At 45.4% G+C, this 11187-nt stretch overlaps 1 protein-coding gene across 7 annotated transcripts; it reads right to left on the bottom strand.

The window, feature by feature from the left end:
• Positions 1–4: 4 nt before the first annotated feature.
• On the bottom strand, positions 5–10892 carry LOC121568983 (fas-binding factor 1 homolog). Of its 7 annotated transcripts, none has more exons than XM_041879533.1 (30): positions 10463–10890; positions 10184–10208; positions 10037–10078; positions 9335–9413; positions 9134–9194; positions 8988–9038; positions 8671–8898; positions 8491–8530; positions 8179–8292; positions 7930–8074; positions 7630–7793; positions 7451–7544; positions 6812–7252; positions 6619–6681; positions 6424–6497; positions 5413–5462; positions 5245–5295; positions 4954–5085; positions 4760–4860; positions 4455–4661; positions 4176–4283; positions 3544–3683; positions 3292–3410; positions 1939–2061; positions 1626–1811; positions 1207–1383; positions 897–1034; positions 566–665; positions 335–468; positions 5–166 (listed from the first exon to the last, which is right to left on the bottom strand). In XM_041879533.1, exons 1-30 carry the CDS (start codon positions 10463–10465, stop codon positions 83–85), a joined length of 3474 nt encoding a protein of 1157 aa, XP_041735467.1. In that variant the 5' UTR covers positions 10466–10890; the 3' UTR covers positions 5–82. The 7 variants fall into 7 exon arrangements, with proteins under 7 accessions (XP_041735467.1, XP_041735468.1, XP_041735466.1 ...); XM_041879534.2 differs by having other exon boundaries at positions 335–471; positions 6424–6479; XM_041879532.2 differs by having other exon boundaries at positions 335–471; positions 7630–7790.
• Between the last annotated feature and the right edge of the window lie 295 nt (positions 10893–11187).

Below are 11187 nucleotides of genomic sequence, written 5' to 3'. Positions count from 1 at the left end.
AACATATTAGAAAATGTCAAGTTTAATGGCACATTGAAGTACTTAAAACCAGGATGTCACGGGGCTCTAAACCCCTGCACAGTTAATCTGTGTGAAAGGCTGAATTGTAAGGTGCTTTCTTGAGTGTGTCCAAGAAGAACTGCTCGTCCTGCAGAAAGTCACGATCCTAAGAGGATAAAACAAGTACATTTCTATCTACAATAAAGATTTTTGAAAGTAATCTGCTTGTTCCATCTTTACTAACACATCAAGGGTAACTTTCAGACCGGCGTGTTGTAAAATGCTTTAAACTGATTGTAAGCACACTCAATTTGGTTAGTAATGCATTAGTTACCTTCTCTGCTGTGTGCCTGAGCAGGGCCAATCTGGCCTGGAGCTCCGTAGAACCAGGACCGGCGAACAGGAGTGAGGGCTGGGGAACAGCCTGGGTTGACGCAATCTGCGGTACTGACAACACTGGGCTGACGTCTGCTACAGTAAAAGGATAACTGCAGTATCAAAATATTGTAAAAGATACTGTTCTGAGTGTTAATGCATGGGAAAATGTTTTAAGGGCTCAGCCCACCTGTGAATATGGGGGCCATAGATTGAGGAAAAGGAGTGACTGGAAGGCTGTGCTTCAGTCTCTCCACTTCTCTACGCTGCTCTGTCATCTTCATTCTCTCCTGTAGAACGGGACATTTCAATGAGCCTGGTGCAGGACGGATGGGTTACATTTGATTTGTACACTTCGGAGGAGCTATAGGACAGGCTCATTAATGGCTAGAATGGAAAAATGGAACAGCATCAATGTTACCATTCCAACCATAATGTGCCTGTCCTATAGCTCCTCTGCTGGAACACTATCAAATGGCCTTGAGTTCTGAGATTGTCTGGTATACCATCCACTTATTGACCTGATGGAGGTGTTGCTCCTGCTGTCTCAGTCTCTCCATCTGGGAGTGGATGCTCCTCAGCCTGGTCTGGTGCTCCGTCTCCACCTGTCTGGCCTCCTGCAGGGCCTTCTCCCCCTCCTCAAACTTCTCTGACGCCAGCTGCAAACACCAGAGCAAGGTGCCCGGTCACAACATTGTGCTACCTCCACTTTATCGCATACAACAACCAATTATTTATATACATAATTGACAACCTGCGTGTGTGTCTCAACCCAGTGATACACACCGTAGCTAGCTAATAGTGATTGTAGTGAGGTGTTGTGGTCCAGACCTTACTGAAGGCCTCCACCTCCTGGGCGCGTGTCTTCAGCCGCAGGCCTGTACCACTCAGCCTCTCCTTCTCCCTGTCCAGCTCCTCCCTCTGTCTCTCCAGAGCCTCCCTCTCCCGCACTACAGCCTCCTCACGCTGCTTCAGCTCCCCAGCACGCAGCTTCAGGTCCACCTGTTCCTGGTGATTACAGAGAAGACTGGGCCTGCTTCAGAGCTCTGCAAATCTCAATTGCTTGAGATCAATAAGTGAGTGAAATGTAATGACGACTGGGTAGAGTGCACTCCATTACCTGAACTAGTACATGGTAAAACGGGTAGGCCGTCATTGTAAATACGATTTTGTTCTTAACTGACTTGCCTAGTAACAAAAAACACTGGCATTTTGCATGCTGTCCTATCCTGGCCCCTAGTCTGCAGTACCTGTGCCATGCTGATGATGGAGCCCTCTCTGTGGGCATCCCTCTCCAGCGCCCGGCTGGCCTCCCGCTCTGCCCGGTCCTGCCTCTGCTTCTCCTGGGCGTGGAACTGTGTCCACTCAGCCGCCAGCGTCCTCCTCTCCTCCGCACAGCGCTGCATTACCTGCTGCTGCTCCTCCAACAGGGCACTCTAGACATGGAGAAAGGGGGAGTAGCGAGGGATCGATGGGGGTCTTCTAATCTAAATTATACATGTTAAGGAGAGATCTGGCAGACATCGTTTACCATTTCTCTCTCAGTGTATCTCTCTGTCTTACTTTTGCCCTCTCCAGCTCCTCTCTCTCCATGTTGATGTGCTGAGTCAGAGAGCGTCTCTCCTCGTCCAGGCCTCTCTGAGATGAGTCAGCCTTAGCCTGCTCCGCATTCACCCTCCAGCGCTCCTACAACACACAATCATCATATTCAACATTCTGGGGAAATGGAAGGAAAAGCGAACCATTTATGCAAGAACAAACCTATCTTTGTGAATAAAATGTTACAGGGCTTCAGAATGTGACCATTTAGTTGCATTTTGCGACCCTTTGACTTGGCTGTGCAAGTACATTTTTTTGTTGGTGGCACTGGTGCGAGCTGCACCTTCTACCTGGTCACCTCAATCAAAATGTTCTATTTTTGGGGCGGATAAAACCATGAATTTGTTAAACAGTAAAGTGCGTTATCCTCTTGATTCCTATTGAATCACTGCCTGCCCGTTTCGGTGGGGCCGGCTGCTGTAATGAGCGATCCTCTCACTCACTCTCCCCCTTGTGTGCCCCTCGGGATTGTATAACATTTCAAAATACAGTTGTGGAGAAAATAACAACTTTGGAAGCAAGCTAGTTGTCCATATTAAAAATGGAGGAGGGTCTCCGCTTTCTGTAGGTATAATTCTTAACAATGATTATTGAGCTGTGCGAAATTGCGCATCGGCCATCGCTAAGTGCACTAGGCCTCATTGCAAAATTTTTTTTAGGACATTACATTTACTGTTAGATTAATACATGCTACTAGCAGTGGGTGTTATATTTAGAGTTGGCGATCTAGCTAATGTGTTGAGTTTCCACTTCCTTAGGTGGTGAATTAGCACCAATTGAATTAGGCCTATATCATATTTCGCACAAAGATGAAGGCAAATTCATCTCTATTGAACAAAACACGCAGACATTTCTGGAGATCGACAGTAAAATCTAACAAAAATAGTGTACTTGTGGACTAGGTTGCATAAAAAAATATTGCTTGGACATGTTAGATGTAACAACTTATTTATTGAATAACTTTGTCTATTACACTTAAAGTCATTCACAATGCTTTATTATAAGATGATGACTCAAATGTACTCTATTGTGACACTGCAGATTTTTTTTGGGGGGTGCCACCAAAAGAAAACGTTACTGGCAGCAGTGCAACCAGGGGAAAATGTAAGTCTGGAGCCCTGTGTTGACACACAAGACCTCAAGTGAAGTCACTCAAGGCAAGTTTTCCATTACGATCCCATTAATTTTGTTCCAGAGTGATATGGCATAAATTTTATTTGACCTTTTATTTATACAGGTAAGTCAATTAAGAAAAATCGTATTTACAATGACGACCTGTCATAAAAGCACAGTCAAAGCCTCTTAGTGACTCCTGACCTTCTCTAGTTGCCTCTGCTGCTCAGCCAGCTGGGTGTCCATCTTGGCGATGACTTCTTTGAGCCTTGTTCTCTCCTCTGCCATGGCCCTCTGCTGCTGGCCCAGACGGTCCTGCATCACTGAGACAAGTAGACAAGCTGACTTTCACATAACATCAGGACATTCTCACTGACTCAATGGAAAATAAATAGAAACTACTTTATTATGAAAATCATTGTTTTCTTTTCATAAAACTGAGTAGTGGTATGATACCTCGGAGCTGTTCGTCTCTCTGCCGTGCCCCTTGCTCCAGCCCCTGAGCTGTGTTCTCATGGGTGCTCTCCACCCGAGACGAAAGGTCCCCCAGCCTGTGGGAGAAATGCTCCATCTGCTCAATCACCACTGTCAGGGACCTACAACACCAATACACAGAATAAGAGGCTATATGATGTCAACTTACAGTTAGTTCCGAGTTTGGTTACATGTTGCATGTCCTCTGTATAATTCTTATGCAAACATTGGAGACTTAGAGTATGGTTAAAACATTTTTTACATTTACATTTTAGTCATTTAGCAGACGCTCTTATCCAGAGCGACTTACAGTTAGTGAATACATATTTTTTTATACTGGCCCCCCGTGGGAATCGAACCCACAACCCTGGCGTTGCAAACGCCATGCTCTATCAACTGAGCTACATCCCGGCCGGCCATTCCCTCCCCTACCCTGGACGACGCTGGGCCAATTGTGCGCCGCCCATGAGTCTCCCGGTCGCGGCCGGCTGCGACAGAGCCTGGATTCGAACCAGGATCTCTAGTGACACAGTTAGCACTGCGATGCAGTGCCTTAGACCACTGCGCCACTCAGGAGTACAAAAAAAAGAGTATTGAGTAGAAATGCATGTGACCTGGTTTGTGATGTGGCACTGGTCACAGCATCAATCTCCTCATCCTTCAATCTCTTCAGCCTCTGGACCTGATCCTCATGGTCTTTCTTCATCTCCAAAATAGACTTCCTAGAGGAAGGAAACAGTGACAAAGCAAGGAAAAATTAAGGAACATTATGGAAATAAAGATAAGATACATTTTGTTATCCACAAGCAGTGAAAATAGCTGGGCTTTAGGGAGAAAATACAGGGATGGCCACAATCTCATGTTCTCTAATGTGGTATCTTGTAGCCCCCTACCTCTGTAGGTCCCTGAGTCTCTCCACCTCTCGGTCTCTGTCCTGCTGGGTTTGGGCCAGTCTGCGCTGGTGCTGTGCCTGCAGCTCTGTACGCTCCTGTTCAGCTATACGCGTGGCGGTGGCCAGGCGCTCCGCTAGATCCTCGCATTCCTGTCGTGCCCGTGCTTCTCGCTGTGCTGCAGAATCCTCAAGCAGCTTCACACGAGCCCTGGTGGATGCAACACACACTCTTTTGGGTAAAGAGGTAGTGATTCAGTCTGTGTGGTGGTGGCAGGACCTCTATAGGTCTCAGAGCTCCTGTCATACCTGTGTGTGTTCTCCATGAGCTCAGTGTCCTGCTTGTGTCTCTGCTGAACACTCTCCAGCAACATCTGGTTCTGGTGTAGCTCCAGCTGTAGAGATCTCACCTGGAAGAGAAGATGCAGTAGTCAGAGCTGAATGTTGTTTATGAAAGTGGCAGAAAGAGGAAGAGCACTGTAAAAATGACAGCTGATAAATACCTGTCCCTCCAGTTTGATGATGCGTGCCTGTAAAGCTAGATCTCCATTCTGCTTCTCAGTCTCTCTCTTCTGTCTCTGCAGCCCAACTACATCCACAGCTCCCCCTAACCCCAGCAGCTGGGACTGCACCAACTACGGACAGAGACAGGTACCAAAGTCAAGTTACCCAAGACTCACAAAAGAGAACATCTGATAAAACCTGAGGTATCTGTGTTCACATTAGTAAAACTAATTAAATGCGAAGTGTTTCCATTAAATGAAAAAGTAACTGTGATTGGAGATTTGTTTTACCTGCTGCTGTTGTAGTAACATTTGTTGAAAACTGTCTGCTGAAAGAGACACCTGTTTAAAAGAGAGGAAGAGTTAAACAATTAAAAAGGTGACTTCTGGTTTCCAAACATAAATCATCCATAATGACATTAGGGCATATAAACTAAAAATAGAAAGGCCTCTACATACCTGTGGTTGGACAGCAGGTGCAGTGTTCTGCATCTGGCTTTGCTGTGGCACTGGGAAACCAAGAACAGTATGTGTCAATCTGGACAATCTGCCCATCATCAATTGCAGTGATTAATAAGAAACTATCAGAAATACTAATACAGTTAGAAAATTATTCAAAATGACTACACTGTCCACAAGCTATCCCTATGTTTCCCTAAGAGTACCTACACCGCATAGAGCCAGGCATCACAGCATAGGGCATGGGGCCAGACATAGACTGCCATTGCTGAACAGGGTAGTTAGGGGGCAGCTCTGCTGGACTTGGCCATCCTGGCCCCCTGTGATCCTGCAGGGCTGGTGGGTGGTATTGCTGGGGCAGGGGGATGCTAATGCTAGCAGTAGCAGAGGTTGGCAGGGGAGAGGGGTCTGGGGTCTGGTCAGGAGAGAAGCCTACTCTAGCAGACACAGCTGTGGATGGAAAGGGGGAGACTGGTTGAGAGGAAGGGAAAGGCTGAGGTTTGGTGGGCGGATTTTGGATGACTATTGTGGGTGATTGTGGAGGAGATGAGTGGACTGCTCGACTGGTATCTGTGGGGAGAGGAGAGCTGATGCATGCCTTTGACAGGACTGTGGGTTGTGGATGTGAGACACGCTCAGTACGGGTCTTAGGTGTTGGTGAGTGAGTGGTGTGGTCTATGTGTGAATTCTGCCTGATAGGCTCAGTTTCTTCAGCAGTGGAATGAGCTGGTCGGGGCTGGGCATGACTCTTTGCCCATATTGGCTCATCTGGGTCACCGGTGAATATGTGATTGGTTTCCTGTGTCTGGTCAGGAGGGTCAGTTGGGATAGGGGTAGACATTCTAGTAGGCTCTGGGTCAGCCAAATGACTAGAAAGGGACTTGGCTTGGAAAAACAAAACATGGTTGTTATAAAAGATGCCTCCCCTGAGTTAGAAGTTGAATAGCACAACGTAGAGGGAAAGGGACATGGTTAGTTGGGTCCTCTAAGATAGGAGTGAGTGTAACATACCAGGCCTGGACTGGTCCTCTCTCAATGGGGTAGAATGAGCAGTAGGGCTGGGCTCCCTGGGCAGAGGAGAATCTCTTGAAGGAATACAATCCTGACTTCAATGTCCAAAAGCACCACAACTCATATGGCTCACTGGGGCAATATTGCAGTGGTAATATTATACATCACAGCTATTTAGATGAAGGTTGATCATACCCTGGTTCCGTGTTGGGGGTAGATGCATCTTTCCTCCTGGAAGCTGGTGAAGAACCACGTTTACTGAGGAAGTAACAGACAATCAATGTCAACATACTGAGATGTAAGCAGTCGCTTCTAATGTAGGCGTTTCTTTAGAACTGTGTTGGTATGACCCTGCCTGCCCTGTAGAGTACACTAGTCCTAGCCTTACCTGAGAAACGACTCCAGATCCACCTCATCTCCAAGCCCCAGAAAGTCTTCCTGGGTTGTCTTCTTTTCCTCTGACCGTGTGGATGATTGAGTCTTCTTCCTGCTCAATGCCCCTGATAGCCAATCATCTTCATCCTTTTGGCTGGCAGAGACCTCTGCACTGGGTCCTACTGGCTTGGGGGGTTTGGAAGAGGTGTTTGGGGTCTCTGTCAATGGCTGTGGAATGCGGTTGCCAGATGAGGAGGGTTTACTTCCCACTGACAAAGAGGAGGGGGTCTTCAAGGGTTCTGGTACAGGCGGGGGCTTTTCCTTCTCTTCCTCCTCCTCATCATCCTGCGAGAGCCCCAGCCAGTCTGCAGCAGGCCGGGGGAAGGTAGTGGTGAGCGTGATGGGTTTGGGTTTCTTCTCAGGAGAAGAGGCACTGATGTCCTCAGTGGAGAATCTGAAAACGAGTGGCTAATCTTAGATGGTGGCCATTTCCTTTGTCATACACTCTGGTCCAGTAGCCTACATAGATAAACTTCAGGAACTCAGATTATCTCCAAATATGATGGACTTTTTTTATTGACCGAACTATGCATTGATCCAGGCTTTGACCAAACCAAACTATGAGGAGGGCTCCTGCTGAGCTCTGACTTACCTGACCGACTGTCTGCGTGAGTGGCGTCCCTCAGGTGTAGTGACCAGTGTGGGCTGATAAGAACCAAACGTCAGGTCTTCTTCTAGGAAGGGGTCTGACAAAGGGAAACAAACTCTTGTTTCATTCATTCAAGAATACCACATCACACTTTCAGTACAAAAACATTGGGTGTTAGCTACCTTTAGTAGTGGGGGTCTTCTGATGTTGTTGCTGCTGCTGCTTTTCCTGCTGCTGCGGAGGGTCCTTCCTCTCCCCTGTTGGAGGGCGCTCCAGAAGGTGAGGGGACGTCCCGCGCCCCAGAATCTCATCTAGCCTGGTGCGTGCTCTCTGAGGGAGCTCACTGCTGGTAGACAGTCAGGGCAGAGGAACAGGGAGGGTGCATTTCAAATGAACTTTTTGTTGGGTTTATCATAGTCCATAGGTTTTGTGATAGCCTTGGTTGGAACGTGTGATGTTGACTGAGGCATTTCAGACCCTACCTCTCTTTCTTTGGTACAAGCACTGTCTCCGTCTTCTTAGGGCTCTGTTTGGGACTCTCTCCAAACCCCAATGCATCCATTAGGTCATCCTCGTCATCATCAAACGTAAGGTCATCCCGCTTCTTTGGAACTGGAGCTGGTGAGGCTACAAGAGAAATGTATGCATTTGATACATTCTGGCTATCTCTTCTTTTGGGTATGTTACAATGTATAAATACACAAATAAAAGACACAAAAAAGTTCACCAACCTGTTTCTTTTTTCTTTATGATAGGGGAGTCTGGGGCCTTTTTGGTGATTTTTGGTTCCTTTTTGTCTTCTATGGGTAGATCATCTAACAGGTCAGCCAAAGGATCATCAAAGTCTGTAGACAACAGACATGATATCAGAGCTGGGGATACTGTTTTGATATTGATATGCTCTATGGTCTGTTAAGATCTCTACTTAAATAGTAACAGATTTTCACTACACTTAGGGCCACTCTAATGGATTTTTACAGTTGACCTGATATTTTTTGGTGTATACACAGGTCCAACTGTAACATCCATCTTAGCTTTGGTACCTTTTTTGTCAGTTGTTGGGGCAAGATCATCATCATCATCTGAAGCAATGCAGCAATAGGGAGAAATAATGTACAATTATGTATATTTCTATTGTATTAATACAAATTTGTTGGCCTGGGTCATTGATAACCCATGGTGTAGCCAGACTAGCCAAAGAGACCAGATAGGACAGTCAGCTCACCAGTGAAGCTGAACTTCTTGTAGCCACGTGCTGTGGATGCAGGAGCAGAACTGGGCTTCTTCTCCTCAATGGCTGGCTCATCTGAGATTCCCCCTCCTTTTAACTTGTTTCCTGATTTAGGAGGATCTTTCGTAGGTCCTCCAATGCCGGAGCATTTACTCTGAGCTGGGGCTGAACTGGGCTTTTTCTTTGATCCAAAGAGATCAGCGTCCATATCATCTATGTCCTATGTAAGGATAGAACAGACACAGCTGGGTTATGAATGTTCACACATAAAGCCTGGAGTAACTTGTAATTAGAACAAGGCATCATTACCTTCATACTTTCCAGTAAGGCTGTGGGATCAGCCTCAGAAACATCAGAGCCCTGGATTGGAAGTGAAGATAAAATATGTATATGAAGGAAAGCATAGTCAGTCAACTGCCTCCCTGCAATCCTTAATGTATGACCTGCCAACTCACCTCATCATTTTCAGCTTCCTCAGCCAGTTTGCTGAAGAAGTCGTCGTCGCCCAATAGTGAGCTGGAGAACCGAAACGCATAGAATTAGCAAGCTGACTGTGACAGTATCCTCTGTCTAAATGGTCAAGAAAGAAAGTCAAAGAAAGAGTTGAGACTAATCTCTGTTCTGGCAGTACATTCTTTCAGTCCCAGTTAACTCACCGTTTTCCACTTTGTGATGGTAGAGGAGGTCCTAGTCTGCCTGCTTCACGGGCCGGAGCTTTGGCCTTCACTGGGAAATCTGTACAAATAAACAGGAAAAATGTACCATCAAATCAAATGTTATTTGCCACATGCGCCGAATACAACAGGTGTAGACATTACAGTGAAATGCTTACTTACAAGCCCTTAACCAACAATGCAGTTTTTTAAAGAAAAAGTCAAATAAAAAAAGTGTTAAGTAAAAAAATAAAAGCAAATAACTAAAGAGCAGCAGTAAAATAAGATAACAGTAGGGAGGCTATATACAGGGGGGTACCGGTACAGAGTCAATGTGCGGGGGCACCGGCTAGTTGAGGTAATATTTACATTTTAGTCATTTAGCAGACGCTCTTATCCAGAGCGACTTACAGTTAGTGTATGTATGTATATGTACATGTGGGTAGAGTTTAAGTGACTATGCATAAATAATAAACAGAGTAGCTGCAGCGTAAAAGAGGGGGGTGGGGTGGGGTGGGGTGGGGTGGGGGGGGGGCAGTGCAAATAGTCCAGGTAGCCATGATTAGCTGTTCAGGAGTCTTATGGCTTGAGGGTAGAAGCTGTTGAGAAGCCTTTTCACTACACAGTGTGTATTTACAGTATATTATACTAATTAATTGTCAGTTTGAATGGTCATAGAGCTGTTGTAGGGATGTAAACACATACCATCATCTCCCAACAGGTCTCCTAACATATCATCAATTGAACCTGTAGTACAAAAACATAATATTGAATGAATCTGTGCGCTTGTCTCCATTCAAGTTGTATTGTGCATGATTTCAATTGGTAAAGAAAAACATCAGAGGGACTTACTCTTCTGTCCTTTCTTCTGTTTAGCCTGTATCGATTAGGAACACATAGGTTAGGGTTTTAAAACAAATGTCACTGCAGTCAATGGGGGTGACTGGCACTTGAATAGGTGTAAGCTTTAGCTAGAAGCTATCTTGCTGTGAGGAATTAGCTAACTCTCAACAACCTACATTGAGCACTATTACATCTTAAGAGGGTGGATCTTTCAGAATGACCAAGGATTTATTAGGAGACTTGTGATAAATGACTCTTATCTTGACTTAGATAGTGTACGATACTTACCATGATGTTTCTCTGACAGCAGCAGCGTTAAATCTGAGCAAATCTAATTAGCTAACGTTAGCTAGCTATCTATCTAAAGTAAAGCGTCACCGTGACCATTGGTAACCACAGCGAAGGGAAATCCCAACACCTCTGCAGATTTGCTTTGGCTAGACGCTTCGGAGCTACTGTAGCTAGCATATTTTGTAATTAGCTACCTTTTAAGCGTTTAGAAACAACGGACAAATAATGCTAGCTAGTGTGGACTAGCTAGCTAGAAAGTCGAAACGTACTGATTGACCCGGTTGAATGACTGAATACTAATTTACACATTTACAGTAACTCTAACCATCCCCCAATGAAAGCTAACAAAATACCAATCCATATGCTTTTATATCAGTGTGTTTACCCGCAGGTTACTCTGTTGTAACATTTTCAACGTACACTTCCTGTTTACCAATACCAGTCATAGTGAATTTTTGGTAAACATTCTGTTTGGTCACCACCAGGTGGCGTTAGCAGAATATAGCAGAATATAGAATAACAAATATTGTCTTTATCTAGCTAAATATTTCATTACAGGTCAGTATTGGAGTACATAAGCGAAGTAACTGATTATATAACAACATTGTTAATAGGTCTACATAGCTAATCATTCAGTCAGTGGTGGTGATGGACTGTATCAACTATACCCAACAAAATCTCAGTGGCACAAACAGCTGCATTAAAGGAAAACTCCACCCAAA

Source organism: Coregonus clupeaformis, chromosome 7 (assembly GCF_020615455.1).
Source record: "Coregonus clupeaformis isolate EN_2021a chromosome 7, ASM2061545v1, whole genome shotgun sequence".
Taxonomy (NCBI): Eukaryota; Metazoa; Chordata; class Actinopteri; order Salmoniformes; family Salmonidae; genus Coregonus; species Coregonus clupeaformis.
Note: the sequence above shows the minus strand (reverse complement) of the source record. Positions and strands in the feature narration are given on the sequence as shown.